This window comes from Leptosomus discolor, chromosome 2 (assembly GCF_034619465.1).
Source record: "Leptosomus discolor isolate bLepDis1 chromosome 2, bLepDis1.hap2, whole genome shotgun sequence".
Taxonomy (NCBI): Eukaryota; Metazoa; Chordata; class Aves; order Leptosomiformes; family Leptosomidae; genus Leptosomus; species Leptosomus discolor.
Genome location: NC_141392.1, coordinates 13023078 through 13042500, shown reverse-complemented (window position 1 = coordinate 13042500; position 19423 = coordinate 13023078). Strand labels below are relative to the sequence as shown.

The following is a 19423-nucleotide window of genomic DNA, read 5'->3' as shown; positions in this document are numbered from 1 at the left end:
GTAATTAAATCTTGTATGTAATGATCATATTTTTTAAAAAATGCCAATGAAGGAAAAAAATAGCTTTGTGGTTCTCCTGATTTACAAAAGAATAGTCTTACAGGACTACCTAGGAAGTTTTCAATTATTCATATTGTTCTGTTGGGAATGAACTCTAGAGGACAGGATAACTACCATTGTTTTGGCTTGCATACAAACTTCATTCAAGGGAAATTAGTGTAACCAAACAAGAGGGATTTTTGTAGCTTAGAAGCCTCTTTTGTGTAAATACACACATGCTTCCATGGATTCAGTCTTGTACTAATGCCAAAAGTATTGGTACAGTAGCTTGCTCACCAGAGCACAAAACAAAGGACATTTGCATAAGATTGAAGTTCATCTGTTAGATTTATTATTTTTGGTATACATTGTATTTTCAGAAGGTAAACAGAGTGGTGTTACCAATGCAGTCTAAATAGTTTGAGGGTATGAATTTGAGCAGTAAACCAATGCTGAATTTTTGCTTTGTTCACAGATAATTTTAAGCTATGAAAAAAGCTATTCACCACTGGACAGAAAAATCCTGAGCTTTTAAAATTATGTTTTAATGTCTAAGGAATTGCACTTTACCTCCACGTTAATAGCGAATGAGTTCAGTATGAGTACAATGGTTACTGTAAGAATTAATAATGATCGACCACTAGTAATTGTGATGAATTGCCAGACTGCTTATTGAAGATTTGGGCGATCTACCTCCAGGACTCTGCCCTCTGTGCTTCTGTAGATATATCTTAATATCCACCACAATTTATAGTAAAGCATTTTTCATGGATTTACCAGAAGCAGCAATGCTGAGTAAACAGTGGCCCTAGTTCAATGGCATGCTTACACACATGTCCACATTTTGTTGCATGAGCTTTTACACATTGCCTTCCACTCTGAGCACAAAGACGCAGTCACTGCAACCTTTAATGCTTCAGTTAATGTGATAAAGGGCATAGTAATTTTATATCTTACCCATATTTTTTCTTCCTCCAAATGCAAGTAACACCCAATCCTAATTTTAAAATCCTGTGAGTTATCAGAGGTCTTGTCGTTCTTTACTGGGTGTCTTTTCTTGAGATCAGAGGTGTATGCTCAGTTGTAATTTTATTGTCTTTTGCTCAGCTCCAAGATCAAGTAAGCTACCAATACTGAAAATTTGATTATTTATTTCTTCTGAAATCAGGCAGTGCAGTCTTCATTTTGTAATAATTTAATTTCAATATAACAATGCTTTTAAAATTTGTTTTCCTTTCTTGCCAAAGAGTTCAAATGCTTCTTTTGTTTCCCTTCTTCTTCCCCAGTCTATCACTAGCATTCAAAGCCCTTTAAAGCCCTTTAATGTCTATGTTGTATGACCTGCTGTATGAGTGGTGGTCATATTTTGTGTCACTGCTGCTCTTGTAGTCTCAGGTTTGTTTTTTCCACCTGGAGACATATTTATTTGGTCTCTTAAGACTAATTTCTGTCAAAGATGCTGAAGCCCGGATGTTTTTATTTGCATGACTCAGATTTACTGTTCATTTTTCTTGATTTTAAATATTTAGGTTAAAATGTTAAAAATAATTAAATGTGGCAGCATTTAACTGAGGAAAGTGACTTGAGTATATGCCTTTCCAAATATACTCTCTTCTGAGTATCTGTCCTTCAGCAAAAATTCTCTCTCTCAGTGTACAGAGTATTGGTATCCTTTGCTGATACAAATATAAATTCTTCTAATTTATCTAGTATTTTATTTTACATGATGTTTAATTTGATAGTCATCATAACTGGGCAACAGTTGGGAATACTTGGTACAGTTCCTGGGCAGAGGGTCTTCCATGGCTGAGACATTACTCCGCTTCTGATTTCTAAGATTCTAGGACTCCTTAAAAATCTTAAAATTTCTCTTATTTGTCCAAGACAGCAAGAGGGTTTTTTTATTTTATTATTTTATTATTATTTTATTATTATTATTTTTTATATCTTAAAAAAATTGAAATAAAGTTACAAGTGCGGAAGAGCTCGTTGCACTTCATCACTGAAGAGATTAAGGACAAGGCTTGCTGCATCCGGTTGTTTTCTCGCCTTCTGCTTGTTTGCAGGTGGGAACACCAGAGGAAGCAACTGGGATTTCATCTTACTTCTTGGTCTTCTTACAGGTCTGTCCAATGGATTAGCTCAGTAGTGGTGGCAGTGCTTCCTCCCCTTCAGTTTTATGGCAAGTTCACATCAGAGTAGTAAGGCTCAGAGACCACTCAGTGGGCTGTGCTGTGGCGCTGAGGCTGTCTTATGGCCTGTGTGAATGCTCTGTACTAGGAGAATGCAAGAACAAGGTAGCACCTGTTTAAAAAACATTCAGGTTTTTTGCCCTGTTCTTTCAAACCGAGGTGCAGAACTGAATAGTTGCTCTGTAAAGCCCTTGTGTTCCTCGATGCCAGAAGTATTCTAGTTGCACAGGCAGAACAACTGTGAAGTATTGTGCAAGAATTGCTACTTAGTGGTTGAAAAGTTTTCCTGTGTGGAAATAGGATGGATCTAGTTTGGGATTGCGTTATACTGGTGCCTTTAAACTCTGACAAGAGTCCCAAAAAAAGGCATACTTTCCTTCCTGAGCTGATCAAGCCCACCACACCTGCAGTGCATATATCACCTATGTACTGTTCAAATCAAATTCGTGCAATCTGCTTGTGCTGTACAATGCTCTCATGTTATTCAGTGTCTGCCACAGTAACTCTTAAGCAGAGAATGGAAAACAAGCCATCTCTTTGGGAAGGAGAGTTTAATTACCTCTTGCCCTAGAGAGAGCTGTTCTCCCAGGTTAGAGCGGAAAGTATTGGAAGGGCACTGTGGGAAAGATTAGCAGAAGGCTCCTTTACCAAGCCACGGTTGCAAATCAATAGAGGCTTTCAGCTGTCAGCGCAACCAATCCCTAAACCATGAGTGCAAATATTTACTTCTACTGAAAACAGAGAATTTACAAAAAAAGAGAAACATATTTCCATTCCTTTATTTAGTCATAGGATCAATATAAATGATTTGAGGATGTGGAGAATTCAAAGTGCTCCGGGACAGTACTCACTTGAGTATACAGCTTATTTTCATAGACCAAAGCTTTCACTCTGCAAGGAGGAAAATATCACCACAGCTGGTCACTCTTGACATAAACACTTCTGATGTGTATGTGCTCCTTTAACATTTAATTTTAATCAGAGTGGACCGGTATCTCTCCGTAACACTTAGCTTGCTTTCTTTTGTGCAACAGAAAGTGTAAAGCTGTCGATAATTTTTAAAGTACCCATTTCCGTGACACCTGCATGGTATTTTTTAATATTTGCTGAATTGATAATGTTCATGGTAGCGGAGTATACTGCGCAATAAACTGCTTTTGTGGCTGATTAAATGCCAAAGTGAAGTGCAGGTATTCAGCAACTGCAAAAGCCGTTTATTTAGTATATGCCAATGCCGTGAACATTATTCCTGTTACACAAGATTTGCTATACCCTAATATATAGAAGTATAAAAGAAATTGTTTCCTTTTCTTGTGAGGGTTGCAATTGCGGTGCTGCTTCAATCTCACACTTCACACTGATGTGACATTCGGGAATGTAGCTAGGTTGAGTGGCTTGAGAAAGAGGCTGGTTTATACAGTGAATAATTATTTAAAGGAGTTCTTTGTGTAGGAAAAGCATTATGTGGCTGGGTACGCTGAACTAAATTTACTGTAGTATGCAAATTCCCCAACTTTGGCCCTGTAACTTGTGATAGGAAGACTTCCCTTTTGCTGCTGCGGCTCTTCCTTGAGGGCTTTGGCATGGGGAAGGCAGCTGTAGTCTTGATTATTGGCCTAACTGGAGACTTGCTGATACAAGTTTGCCTGTATTGTTCTCCCTCGCTGATCAGTGCCACCAGCTGGGTCACTGATAGATAAGAAGCTGCAGCCACTTCCTGGCATTGTGTAACTTTTTTCTCAAGTTGGCGTGAGCAGTACATAATCCTGATGTTTCTTTCAAAGGGAAAGGAATTATTTTTTTTCTTTTTGCTGCTTAGATAGGTTATAAGAGAATGGTTTCATCCTGGTTGGATGAAATAAGTACCTCACTGACATCTAGTTCTTGTGCCATTCTATTCCTTCATGATAACATCAGTTACAGAAACTTCCTGCAATTTGATTAGATACAAAATGAGAAAAATAAAAAATTATGATGATTTCATTGACTTCTCTCTTAATATATGTTATGTATGTTGCCTGCTAGAAATGAAGGGCCGTGGTGATTCTGTAGCACCAAACTGTCATTCTTCTTTCTAATTTCTTTTTTTTGCATATTGATTTAATATCACGTCATTGATTTTTCTATGGATTATTTCTTTTTTGTTGAGTATTTCCTCATGACTTCTGACTGAGGAAGGGTTGTAGGCTCTTTATTACCATAGTCATTCATGTTTGTTATTACCCTCAGAGAGGACAATCACTTAATTTACAGTTCACTTGCCATTTTTTTCTTGGTATAGAAGAAGCTGCAGCAAAGAAAGCTGGTATTCCATCCTTCTTATTGAACAATGTCATCAGTTTGCTGTACACAGGATCTTCAAGAGTTGCAGTCTGCACTCTTTCTTTGCAGAAGATTATAATTTATTGGTACAGAGCAATAAACTTTTAGTAGCTGTTTCTCAAATTTGATGACTGGATTGCGTATGAAAGTAACCAAACACAACCAAACAAGGCTCTATTTTTATAATTGTCTTCTGTTGTTCATTAGCCCAGAAGCTGGACAGTGGACTGCTAAATGTCTGTTGTTCTGCAAGTAGGTTGGGACTAAAATATGCAAGAGAAAGTTTTCAGCTCTATGGAATGGACACCACTGATACATTTAAAGCAATATACCCTGTAGTTACAGTTTGAGTATCATCCATGAAAAGGAAGATGTTTTCTGTATCCATTTTCTACTTCCTATAGAATTACAGTTATAGGCACATGTTCTAGAATTGTTTTTTCTCACGCATTAATGTTTGCTGTCCTATGAAGGTGCTTCTGATTACAGAACATTGAATGGAATGGTAATAATTCCATGGTCACTGAAGTCAGTGACTAACAAGAGAGGTGATCCTTCAGTGTTTTACCTCTGTAGATCACAGTGTGGCAGAGAATGAAGCTGTGAAGACCCTTCCTCTCTTCGAGGTTAAAACCTCCTGTTGCTATTTCATTCTCAAAATGCTACTGACTGCGCTTGCGTAAGAACATAATTTTGAGACTATGAACAAGCCTGACACCTAGGCCTTGTACACTAAAGGGAGATGCAGTAAGCCCAAGTAGCAGCTTCATGCTGGGGAGAAAAAAAAAAAAAAAAAAAGAGTTTGGACTTTATTCACCACTTCCAGTTTTATGCAGGTATGCCTGGTGCATTGGGGAAATTGTTTAGGAGCGATCAATCCTTGTGTGAAGATTGCCTTGTAATGCTGCTAAGGTCAGTGAGACCTTGGTTTATTTGCCACGTAAGTGCTGCTTGAGCGACTTAGGATACTCCAACACCCATAGGAACAACCTGAACTTGCACACTAGAGGTTTCCCACATTTTAGGGCTGTGATTTCTTTCACAGCTTGCTCATTTGGTGCAGATCATACAGTTGGGTGAACTAATCAGGGTTTTGTCAGCATTATCCCTCTGCCTTTGATATAGCTTAAACATTTTACTGCAGCAGGTGTTTAGGATCATAAATAAATGTTCTTTCTGTTTTTCCACTACTCAAGCTAAGTGCTTCTAGAAGTTTTTGTAGTAGCAATCTATTACTGCAAACTTGATTGTGTTGTTCTTCTGTGGTAGTGCTTGCTGAAGTTGGATGTAATTCATGTACAAAGTGTATGAGAATAATTATCAGTGACCTCTGTCAGGATTTGCTTTTCTGGTGTGATACTGGCTCTTGATTGAATCCCACTATAATTTCTGTTAAGATAGATAAGAACTCATGAGGAAATTCATCTCCCAGCTACTTTTGGGGGGGCTGGGATGTTGGCAGAGGACTATAGTCCAGTGGCTGGAATGCAGAATTAGGGTAGCAGGTCTTTGTTTTCAGTTTTGCTTCTTTCTGATATGTGACTTAGTCTGGGATTTAGTCTTTTCATCTGTAAAACTGGAATAATAATACTTGCAATTTGAGACTTACAACGTGCTTTGAGACCAATGCTGAACAGCTCTCAGTAGTGTATTTATTACATTCTGTTTGTAGATGTTAGAAGAAGTAGCTAGGAGAAATGAGAATAAAATGAAGCCAAACACAATGATTTAAAAGCAAACTGTTGAAGCCAGGCCTGAACTAGTAAAAGAGTTACCCATGTGCCAACGTCTCTCTTCACATAGCTCAGAATTAAATTGCGGGATCCAACTGCTGTCAAAAAAAAAGGATTTCCAAGGTTATAACTGTTTAATGGGGGGAAAATGGCTAATTTCTGTCTCTTTAAATTTTGTGGTGGAGAAAATAAGGTGCTTTGATCTTTAAATGACAGCTTCCAGAGTCATTACATTGAATCAGTTAATCTCTCCCAGTAGTTACCTTATTCTCTCTTCCTCATGGGCATCCTCTTTCATGGTCTCAGTGCTGAGCTTCAAATCAATGAACAAACTGTTACTGCTTCCAACACAGCCTGTCTAGTGAGCTTTCCTGCTTTCATGCATTGCCAAGCTCTTACCTCAGACCTTGGCACATCAAAGTGGAGAAGAGGTCCAGTAGTGCCACATGTGTGTTAATCAGGCTGGCTCCATCATCTTCATTTACACTGTATGGGTCAGGCAGTCCCTTGCCTCTTGACAAGAGAGGTTTGTCAGTGACTGCATATCCTGTCATTCCCAGGTGACATATGTAATTCAAAGCAGGTCAAGTGGCACAGAAGTGACTGTGAGTATCCTTGGTCATCCCTCTTTCTAGTTTAAAAAAATAGTAACCAAAGCAATAACTGATCTACATATCTTTGTACGAGATATCCATGCCCAGACAAAAATAAGTTGCATTCTGTGTCATGCTGCTGAGTGAATATTCTTTTTTTTTTCAGCCTGGTTTTCATTTCTCTTAGGGAAAAAAAAGAAAAAAAAAGATAAATTTCCCAATGTAAGCCCCACAAAGCGTCTACATTATGTACAGTATGAAGTATTTTGTCTGCTAGTACACAGCAAATGCTGTGAAGTATTTGGAGTTTTTTCAAGTTTTACTAGCTAGTGCACACGTCGTATAAAACTCAGGAGCTGACGTTCTGGAGCAGCAACTGTTCTTCTGCCCATGTCATTAATCTGTTCCTTTATGTGAAGGGGTTACAGTATAACAGTATATGGTGAATCTTGTAGAAGTTCTATTAGAGTAATTTTGTGGGTTTAGACATAAAAGTTAGGCATCTAAAATGTAATGTAATTAAAAAATAACTACTCCTCTCTTCCAGGAAATAAAACAAGATTTGGTACAAAGTAAACATTTTCAGACAATTTTCTCTTCTGAGAGGGTAGTACTAGAAATTTTCCAAAGCATTTGACATATTAGAAGCCACCATTTATTAGAAGCCACCTTACATTAAGCAACAAGTAAGAGGATTTTTTCACTGATAATGACAGATTTACTTTATTAATATTCCTAAAAAAGACCTTGAATATATTATCTTTAGTCAGACTTCACTGAGGTAGATTTTCAGGGTAGGTGCTACACCACGAAAAAGAATAACATAATCATGGTTGCAGAAACAGGTATTTTGCTGTAGTGTGTCAGACCTTAAAGTCTTCTGTGCTTCTTCCAGCAACTTCAAAGACACGTCCCTGAAAATAAAGTGAATCATGCACATTCCCCTCTTTCTGTGACATATACAACGCATCCGATGTGTGCAGTATGGTAGCAACAAAAAGCACCGGGATTGGAAATTTCACCTGAAGTTTACTGGCCTTTACAATGCTTTCTACCTTGTCATGTTGGTTTAACCCCAGCCTATGGTGCACTAAGCACCATACAGCCACTCGCTCACTCCCTCCACAATGGGAATCGGACAGGTAAAAGAGAGAACACTCATGGGCTGAGGTAAAAGTAGTTTAATAAGTAAAGCAAAAGCCACGTGTGCAAGCAAAGCAAAATAAGAAAATCGTTTACCACTTCCCAATGGCAGGCAGGTGTTCAGCCATCTCCTGGAGAGCAGAGCTCCATCACGCATAACGCTTACTCAGGAAGACAAATGGCATAACTCTGAATGTCCCCCATTCCTCCTTCCCTCAGTTTTCTGTTGCTGAGCATGGCGTCATACGGTATGAAGTATCCCTTTGGTCAGTTGGGTTCAGCTGTCCCAGCTGTGTCCCCTCACAACTTCTCGTGTGCTGCCAGCCCACTCATTGGTGGGGCGGCGTGAGAAGCAGAAAAGGCCTTGACTCTGTGTAGGCACTGTTCAACAATAACGAAAACATCACTGTATCTTCAACACTGTTTCTAGCACAAATCCAAAACATAGCCCTATACTAGCTACTATGAAGAAAACTAACTCCATCCCAGACAAAACCAGCGCATACTTGCACTTGACAACATTTTCTTTTGTCTGTGCTAATCACCCAGTCTTCTCTGCTTCCTAAGCTTATGGCTAGATCACATGAACTACTTCAAAATGAGAGTTTTGCTCAACGTCTGTGAGAGTGGTGCAGAATCAATTCCTACCTTCTGTGAAATTTTGCATTACTTTATCAATAGTGTTTTCTTTACTTGTTTGATCATGATTTGGGGCCAGGAGTAACAGAAACCTGAATACAGCATTTGATAATTAGCCAGAGCTAAGCCTTTCCTGCGTGGGCACTAATAATCTTGTTTGTGCTGTCTTTGCTGAAGATCACCCTGTTTCTAATTCTCTGTTTAATAGTATTCCAGATTCTGTTATCAAAATCCTTCAGCCTTCTCCAGTACTTTGCTGCCAGGTTTCTTACAAGTCTGATGGCCTAAGAGGTCCTTCTGTACCTAAGATATAACATTTCCTAATCCCCAAGGGTCCTTTAAAAATAATTTTATAAATCCAGCTTCTCTGTTTCCACGGCCGTGTGTAATTGTGCATAAACCTTTTCAAAGATACTCACTTCGGAGGCTGGGGAGAATTAAGGAAAAAATTCAACTTAACTTAAACACAAGTATCTTGGTATTACTATTAACGTTTCAATATTATCTTTGTTCATTTTATTCTGCACATAGCTTCATCTAGGTTCTCTCCATTTCTGTGTTCTTTGCAGTGTAGGATTCAATCCTTAACTATCTCATGCCTGGGAGAAAGAGACAGCAATTGTTGTAGATGGGTGGGTCAATGGCAAGAAAAAGCAGTCCCAGAGATGAGCAAAGCAAAGCTGGTATACTTCCTACACTGGGACTTCTAGGGGATGAAGGATTGACAGATGCTCTTATGCTACCTTGATGAAATTTTGAGATTCTTAATACAGTTGCATGTCCTCGTTGTGTCAGTCTGAAGTCCCCTCTGTCATGATACCATGGCAAAAAGTCTTAAAAAAGAATTGAAAACATTCTTGCACTTTATGGTACAATGATTTGAGTATGATTCCCACTGGAGCTGATAAAACCAAATATATAGACTAATATACTTAAAAAAAGAAAAACTTTTTAAAAAAGCCACCCGCCTAACCTCAGTTTAGTATGAGTAAAACGACAGTAAGCATTGTGGTATATATCTACAAAACCCACGAATTCTCTATGTAATTTCCGATTTTTTTGCAATCGTTTTCTCAGCATAATTTTATAGTTCTAAAAATGGAAGTTTGTGCCTGTTCTTTGTCTGATACTTACTAGTGTCATTTATGACTGGAAAATAAAAGGGAAAAATCTGCATATTTCATCATATACAGAGTGTGGACAAATCATGTTTCTTGTATGAGCTAATGCCTTTACATATTTCTGAAAATGGTGCAAACGCAAAATAAGATTTCTTTTGACTCTGCCACTAATAGGTGAGCACACCTGGTAATACACCAGAAGAAAATAAATGACAGTTAGTGATACTTAAGATAATTAGTGTACTTTTGCTACTGCATCTGAACATCTCACAGAACTTTGAGTGAAGTGAAGCATTCGCATTTTACTGGTGAAGCTAAATAGTAAATTTTTCAATGGCTAAAGCTGTTACTGCAACCCTTACTAAAATTAAAGGTTAGATTTCTAACTGATGTACCTTTAGAAACAAAATTTCGGTTAAAGGTCATATGTAAAGTCTGTTTTGATGAAGAAGGAAAAGCATTTCTTCGGATCCCACTCATGTCCATTTACAAATGTTGTGCCTGTGTTTCTCCATTCTGACTGTAAGAAATACGTTTCTTAACAAAAACTTTTTTTCTTAAGAAAATATTTTTTCTTCTCCTTCAGGTCTCGTGGAAACCTCCTCTGATACAGAATGGTGAAATCATTAACTATGAGATTCGCATGCCTGATCCACGAATTGTCATTACTGGGAACACTTCATCAACATTAAGTCATTTGGTGACTGATCTTGTACCCTATACAAACTACTCAGTCACTGTAATAGCTTGTTCTGGAGGTGACGGCTTTCTAGGAGGCTGCACGGAGAGTTTGCCTACAAGCGTGACTACATCTTCAACAGTTCCTCAGAGTGTTAGTCCATTGTCTGTGACTCCAATCAGCGAGTCCTTTATTGCCATTTCTTGGCAACCACCACTAAGGCCAAATGGTCCTCATCTGAGGTAAGATCTTAGTCGCAATCGAGATATAGCAGTTTTCTTATCCTTACCTAAATCTGCTCAGAAAATTCTGAGTGATGCAAACTTTATGATGTGATGTCTTAATTTCTGCCTTTTTAAAGTTCTTCGTTTGGGTTTAGGAGTCAACTCATGGAAAGTGGGTATGTTTAGAAGTTCATACGAGGGTGAGCTTTGAATTGTTTTGAACTTACAGAGTCAGGATTATGAATAGCAAGGGAGTTGTCTGCTCTGTGGCATTTCTTCTGCAGAATACATTCAGGAAGGCTCTGGTTCTTTCAGATTGGTGCCGTCTGAAAAGCCAGAAGGAGCAAGCGCAGGATATTTGCAAAGTCATAACTGGTTTGGGCTGCAGCATCAGCCACTTTTTGGTGGTGAGTTCAAGCAACATTTTCCACCAACAATATGACCAGAAAAGTATGAGATTGCTGTGAACATACTTAACACATCCGATATTCTCAATACTCTGCGTGGGCTATTCCACGTGAAGAGAAAATGACCCTTTGGAAGTGTGATAACATAAAATAGTCTTCAAAATTAACCATTTAAGAAATCGCAAATGAGAGAGCTTGAGAAAAATGTAAGTTAACACACTACAAGTTTTGGGAATGCAATGAAGTGCTGGGTATAGCAGGCTGGATTTCACCATAGGAACCAGAGAAAGGCATCTCCTCTGCGATTTGTCTGGACTGCTGGGATGGGGGTCTTGTTTTGAATCTGTTGATTACTGAGTGTGTGTGTATACCCATTTAAAAAAAATATGGATTTGAGTGCATGAAGATTTATAAAGACAAATGTATCTTTATATATACACAATAAAAAATGTCAGAGAAAGCTTTCATTCTAGTGCTTTAATGTATTGTGAAGCATTGTGCATGGAATTATATCTCTGTACTCCATATGTTCTGGTTAGTACATCTCTTCTAGGTGCACTGATGAGTTCAATAATTATCATGTAATGCCGTTTCAGTCGCGTATGTTATTACAGCACAGTAGCTTGACTCTTTCTTCAGGCTTAATTATGGCACACTACAACTGAATGAAATGATGATTGCTCTACAGTAAAATTTGAAGTTTTTGAAAAGCAGTCCCTGTTATTCTGGGGTTAACAACATGATCGTTTTACCATAGATTATTGAAGTAATTCAGCACGACCTACATCTGCAGACTTCATTTCCTTCATGGTGTGCCATGCTGCCCTCAACAAGAACAACCACTGAAGCAGCTGCTCTGTACAGCATGATGGAGCAAGAAGTCTGCAGCAAGCAGAATAGCAGCAGCAGCTGCCAGTGGGGGTGGTTTACACATGATCACCATTCAGTGTTCAAAAAGATTTTGATGTTTTTCATGACTTGTCTATGAAATATATTGGACAGAATATGCCAGAACTGTTCCTAATAATAATGTGATGATCTGTCTTTGGGTTCTGTTGACACTGATGAACCGCTCATACAAGAGTTGTTCTTGGGGTATAAAGTCATCTGAATGTTTTGATAGAGTTGGAGTTTAATTAGTTTTTAGTATTTAATTTCTGAAAATTATACTCCCAACTTCTGCAGTAATTCGGTTTGGCATCACTAAGGTCTGTGACACAATGCTTGTTTGTGTCTGTTGAGGATTATACCCCGAACTCAAGGGCGAAGATTGTTGGATGTTATGATGTTATGTACATACATCCTAGCTGCCATGGAGCATAGGAAGTCTCAGCTTTCTTGTAAGAGAGCTTCTCAGTTGATTTCTGGTTTTGAAACAATGCAAAATCACTGTGTGCAGTACCTATTAAATACCCTCTTAATTCAGTGTCTCAAATCTGGAATGGCATTGTCCAACATTTCCTTATCAGACTGGAGATGATTTTAACATAAAAAAGGCAAGTGTCAAATTACTCATGAAGCCAGTGGTCAGAAAGATCATTGCAACGGGGTAGGGAACCACACCAAGGCATTCTGCAGAATGCTTAAACACAGAAGGAAGCATTTTCACAAATAAGTGCTTAAAGTGAGAATCTTTAAGGTCTGCCTGAGTATCCACATACTGTTGGCAGGAATTTAATGGTAGCACCTTTCTAAAATGGAGGGCAGGGACAGGATGATACACAGCAGGTCAGCACTTTAGAGAATCTAGTTGTGTATTTAGGTGAATATATATGCATTTGACCCTAATTTGCTGTGCATCGGTGGAAACACTGTTGTAACTATAGTTTGATTAAAACTGCAGCTCACCATTGAAAGCAATTCCAGCGTGGCTCTATAACTGCTAGGAAGAGCACAAACATCTCGTGCCTTACAAAGAAACACCCCTAGCAAACTGAACCAAAAATCCCATTTACAAAGTCCTGTGAAATGTGATAAAGACTAATAATCCTAAACATTTTCAACAAATCTATATAATTTTGTTTCCTTAGAGTATAGTTTTCTATGTAAAGCATAGAATGATTAGGGAATGCAAAATATAATGTTATCCCCTTTGGTCTGGGTAGACACTAAGTGATCTAATCATTGCTAAATTCCATAAAGGTTTTGTATAAAAGCTGATGAAGAATGAGTGGTGGGGGAGAGGCAGGTTTTCCAGGTCAGGTAGTCTCATGGCTGACCTGATGAAAGATGGGCTTTAGCTGACCTGCTGTTTGGAATTGAGACAGGAATACAGGTTCAGATGCCAATTAAAACCAGGATGAAATAGTTTGGTCTTTCCAGCTTACATCATGAATGTCTACCCAAATATAAAGGTGCCTTCCTAAGGTCTACAGATGGAACAGTTAACTCATTCTACACCTGTTTGTCACCCATAATTTACATTGTGATTTTTTGCAAACACGTGTTAGTGCACACTTTGAGTTGCTATTACCCATAAAACAATAATAGCAATGCTCTATGTTTTAGCACATTTGCCAGAAAAAGACATTGTCATTTCATATTTTGGAGCAGTCTGTGCATATCAGATGGAATCAGTCAGGTCTACATAAGACACTGTTACTGGACTATGTGGACTTGATCTGCATACCATTGCCACAAAGTTTAAAATCTGTACATCATTAATTAAACTCATTCTTTCAAATGGAAGTGCTTCATTTTCCATTTTCAAAGTAGTTTTTTTTTAAGTAATTGAATGTTTTAAATATGAAACATTAAAAAGAATGTTTATCTCAGAAAGTTTACAGCTGTAAAAACAAAATAATGTGTGGCTTTAAAAAAAAATGGGGGTTTTTGTGTAATAACATTAGTTGAGATAATCCTGGTGTTCTGCTTGTCTTTTGTGTTAGATATGAGCTCCTGAGACGTAAAATCCAGCAACCACTTGCATCAAATCCCCCTGAAGATTTAAATCTGTGGCACAATATTTACTCAGGAACTCAGTGGTTTTATGAAGATAAGGGTCTTAGCAGGTGAGATTACAAAAACTATAAAAACAAATGCTGGCATTTTGTATAGTGTATGTTTAATAGTTCAAAGTATTTCGTGTGTCTTTATGTAGTGAACATATTAATTATGTAATGAAATATTTTTTGTCATCATCTTTGGTATTAATCATTCTAATATGCAGGGATTTATTATTAGCTTGTCGTTCTTGACTCACATAATGTTTTGCTCTGAAAAACAAATGAAAATAAAGATCTTGTGAAATTTTAGCATTGATATGCTCATGCAATCAAACCATTTAGATTTGTGTGTACGTACGCTCTAGATTTGTGTGTTGGCAAAGTCATAGCACAAGCAGAAAGAATATTTGAGAAGTCCTAGCTGGGAAACATTTGAAACTTGGTTTCAGCATTGTTTTTCTTACCTGGTTTTAAAAGTGCAAATTAACAATTGCTTCAATATCTCCAAAGGCAAAAAGAGTATTCATCACACTCTCAGCTGACCTAATTTAAGGGCAGGTTTGTGTTAGCTTCATTATAGTTAAATGCAGAGTGTTGAGAGCGGGGAAATGGAGAGTGGGCTCTGTTTCTCAGTATGTAACAGACCTACTGTGTGATACAGAGCAAGACATTTGCTCTTGATCAACCTTAGTCTCCGCATCTCGAAGTCAAGGCTACCACCCTCAAGACAAGCAAACACACACATTAAGAATGGAAGGTCCAACATGGTTTCTGCATTGGGTTTTTGTAGGTAAAGCCTTGGGAAAACATTCATGGGTGGTTTCAGGAGGTGTATGTTCTCTGTGCGTGTGTGCTGGCATGCTCTAGGAGGACTGCATGCCAGTCACTGCCCCTCAAATATCTGTATGTTGCTTCTACTTGCTATGATAATAGCTGTGTGGGCACCCCTCCTGAGTACGATGTGAACAAGCAGAATGTGACCTCTGCTTCTGACTGTTGTATAGACTGAACCAAGCCAAGGGCTACTGCCTCTGGCTTGTCATTGCCTCCTTGCTGAAAGTCACTGCCATTTTCATCCATTGCAATAACTGATCATGGAGCTGTTCTTTTACCCAGTCCTGCCCAAACGTCCATTTCTTTCTTTCGACCACATTTGAAATTCTACATGGAGTTTCCTTTGGTTCTAGTTTAGCTCATTTCAGCAGTGCTGACATATGCAGCAGTTACGTTAGCAGTCCATAGTGGGCAATAAGTTCTGACAGGGCCTCAGTGGCAAGTTATTAGGCACAATGAGGTTTTGGGTTGAATGAGCTATGGCCAGAAAAGTGTGCCTAACCCATGGACACACCTGAACATTTCTTTTGGGGAGGATTCTACAACCTGCAGCTATGTTTTTACAGTCAACAACTCAGGAGGAGTTTGTGGCTGGAGACAAGATTCTGCAGAGAGACTCAAGCCTTATTTTTCACAGAAAGAAAATCCGTATATCAGCATCTATTTTCATGTGTCGTGTTTTAAGCATGTTTCAGAATTAGTGAATTTTTATTATATTCCTGACAGACGTCTATTTGTACAATAATTTTTTTCAGATGTCTTCTTTATTTCTAGTATGCTAAGTCCAACTTCTTTTATTTGCATTGTTGGAAATATGGATCCAAAAATGAAACTCAAATTCTCATTATTAAATTGCAAGACTAGATCCCATTAATTTTTTATTGCATGTGTGCTACAGTATCTAAGAAAATGCTATTCATCAAGTGACAGAAACTGTAGAGAGGGAAATAAGATTTGTTGTGTATATTGTCGCTGTTCGACAACGCTTAGAGTTACAGTTGGAGCCAGTGAGCTCCCATCAGTTTGCTTTCTTCTCAGTGGGACTGTTAAAGCTCTTTTGAAAATCAGGCTGGATGGTTGCATAATATGGGGTGCTACAGTAAAGCACTTTAAAAAAAAGTAAAAGTAAATATACAGTGTGAGTGACTTTTTCTTTTAGCAAAAAATGTAGCAAAATGTCTCAATATTAGGCATTTACTGTATGTTCCTGTATTGCATTTGTAGACGTTTATCCCAAAGTGCTGCAGCTTCAAAAATTTGAACAAGGTGATCCTGTGATTGTGCGGTTTTGTGTGAGGCTTTTTATGATGAAATTAAATTTGAGATGATGAAATCCCACTTAAAATACATTAATATTTGTTATAGAGAAGTTGTTATGGAAGAACAGCCACGAGGTTTACTAAATATATATGGAGTATTTAATATCCACAGTTCTGAAGAAAATTACTTTATTAAATGAGTTTGCATTCCTAGGCACATTTTTTTTAATGTTCTTGTAGTGGGAGAGTCCTGGCTGTGTGGTGAATCACTTTTAAAAATGAGGCTCTGCAAGTTAAAATCAATGGGTTTCCCAAAAGAGGAAAAAAAGCCTCATTTGATTAAATTCTGATCCAAATTTTGGCAGGTTGCCACTGCTGTAATTACATATTGAATTGAGCTATAATCTCTCAACACCTCAGAAGCTACAACTATGAAGAAGTGAAATAGTGTGTTTTATTTTTGTTACCATTTTAATCCTGCTGAATTATTTCAAAAAAAACAGACATCTCTTATAGGGTCTTCATTAGTGCAAACCATGCAGCTGGATTTTTCAGGCTGAGGGGGAAGAAACATCAAAACTTTACAACAAGGTTTACAGCAAATGTTTTCTACGTCTGCATTTTTCGTTCCATTTAATTATTTTTAAAATGTCTTAGGTACACAACATACGAGTACAAGCTCATAGTGCACAACGAGGTAGGATATACATCAAGTGAAGAAGTGATAGCTACTACATTAGCGGGATTACCGGAGAAAGGAAGTATCCTCATTGCACATGCTGTTAATCATACTGCTGTAGAAGTGGAATGGTCAAAACCAAGTAAGTGTGCTTAGTATTTATTCCAGTAACTAGATGTTAACCTGCCATCACTTATGTTGGTCTGCCTTGCTCTTATAGGAAACACAGTCCTTGTCTTGATTTATGGTATACCTAAGTGTCCTTGAAAGGAGAGGAAAGAACTAGAAAAAAACATGTGCACATTTTGCTATTTCTCAGTCATGTTCCTATTTATTATACACTATTTCTGCAGAATGAGAATAGTGAAAGTGAAGAAATAGTTAAGGCAAACTCATGAGAAATCTATAAAGTAGTAGTACACAAAATCCTGTTGTCTTTGTGGTATATTTCATCTCTTTGTATAGAAATTTATGTATACGTTCCTTCAGGATGAGAAGATCCCCTTTCCCTCTCTTTTTGCTCTGCTTCTTAAAATGAAGCCAATTCCTCTAGTCAGTTTGCTAATACAGCAGTGGGGAATTTCTTCATGACTCACATGCAAATGATTTTATAAGGACTGGGTGCTGAATTGCAACGAATGTAGTCTCTTTTGTTTTATAATTGCATGCCTGAAGTAAGCATGCTTATAAAAACTGACAAATGTAATGGATCTGAAGCAGCTCACTGAAGTTTCATTACCTTAGTAATCTAAACCCCTGACCTTCTAGATGTAGGTAATGCAATCTGGTTTTATTTTCATTCATACCTTAGAAATTTCCTCCATATATGTTTGTGGATACAAAGGTTAAACACCAAGACAGGGCCATTCGTTATTTGAAAACCATATATTTTATTACTTCTTATGTCCAGTAACATACTAAGTATTTTTTATACCCATGTTTAATTTTTTTCATAATACTGGTTTTTAATTTTCTTGATTTCTTTGGGAACTTGGGAGTCTTTAATGTAAGTTGCCTTGCTATCTTTCCTTTTCTGGAAAACCTACAGAAGGTTTCTAAGGATTTAGGACTTGTATCTCTGCCACTTAAAATAAAATAACGTATCACTCTTGATTAAGAGATTCTGTGACCAAACTGCGTATTATTAAATCTGAAAATATGCTTTTGGCTTTTATCAATGCTTTTTCCCAGTCAGGTGAGTCCTGTTCGGTGGTACAGTGTGTCATCTAAACCAATATGTATTAATGCTTTAAGTTTTTGACATAATTATTCTTTTCATCTTGATGCCTACTGGAAAGGCAACTGCTTGGATGCATTTGATCAGGTCTGAACTTAAACTGTTTGAGAAAGGACAGATAAGATAACAGACTACATGAGTTACTAAAATGGAGAAGCAAGACTTGCCTGGAATCCTTGTTTATTCACCAGCTCAAACCAGTAAATGTTCTTCCCTGTGTAGCCATAAAATTGGTCTGTTTTTTTTTCCCTTGCTTTCACTGGGGAAGCTAGTGCAAAGTTGAACGTAACTATTATTAAGGCATAGGCACTTGCCCCTTATTCACAGCTAGAGGACTAACATAGGAATTCAATACTTTTGGGGCAGGATGGGCGAGTGTTGTTTGAAGGGAAAGAGCAAAAAGAGAAAAAATCTTTGAGGTTTCCATCTTAAACTTGTGCCATAGAGCAATCTGCTTTGCTGTCTTCCTTCTGTCTGGGTGAAAGCCATCCGTTAGCACACCACTGCTAGCGATGGGTTTCACCTACTCATTTGTTTACTTCACAGATTCCATTGTCATCATGGGGATGTCTAGAGAAAGAAAGATTTCTCCAGAATTAGATAGGATGATGAACTGCTAGTGATTTTGACAAGTTCGGAAGAGCGGTCTGCATTACTGCCTATAAGGGTGAATTTGAAGGCACTTGATGGAATCTTTGGTGTTTTTTTAAGTCAGGGGGTCTGCATAAAATTTGTCGTTCTCTTCACAATAAATTTTGTTGATAAGAAACTTGGTAACTAAATATTTCCCACTTGATCTCCCAATGTTTTTCCTTTCTTCTCTTAGCACTACAAGATTTGCAAGGAGATGTTGCATACTACACCCTCTTCTTGAATTCTACTGATGATAGAAGATCTCTGAGGATGGAGGCTGATGTAAACTCTATAGTCATAGGTGATTTGCAGCCCAACACAGAGTATCAGATATTTTTTCAAGTTTTTAATGGAGCCCACAGCATCAACAGTGAAGTTGTGCATGTGACTACCTCAGATGGAGGTTGGTTAGCAGTGAATAGCGGCTTTGCTTAAAATCTGAGAATGAAATTGATTGATTTTTGTTAGGGTTGAGATCAGTCATCCTTCCATTATAAAATTTCCGGTATAAAAGGGAAAAGGGCTAAAACGCTAAAATGCTTAAGTGCTGGTTGTCATCATGTGGTAGATCAATAAACAGTCCCGCTGAGACAGAAGCAAAAGCTCTAATAGCAGATATTAACCTAGTTTGTTCTCATCTTCTCCTTCATATTCCTATCTGTGTGCACTAAGTTTGGAACTGAGTTCATATCAATAAATGGTGGAATTTAGAAACAATTAATGGGTTTTTTAAAAGATTTGCTC

General features: G+C 37.8%; 1 protein-coding gene across 1 annotated transcript in view; it reads left to right on the top strand.

Annotated features, from left to right (window-relative positions):
* USH2A (usherin) overlaps positions 1-19423 on the top strand; it is a 395830-nt gene that overhangs the window by 267018 nt on the left and 109389 nt on the right. The window contains exons 41-44 of the mRNA XM_086460628.1: positions 10369-10703; positions 13981-14103; positions 16788-16951; positions 18873-19082. Of these exons, the coding sequence (XP_086316754.1) occupies positions 10369-10703; positions 13981-14103; positions 16788-16951; positions 18873-19082 (832 nt within the window). The remainder of the gene's footprint in view (positions 1-10368; positions 10704-13980; positions 14104-16787; positions 16952-18872; positions 19083-19423) is intronic.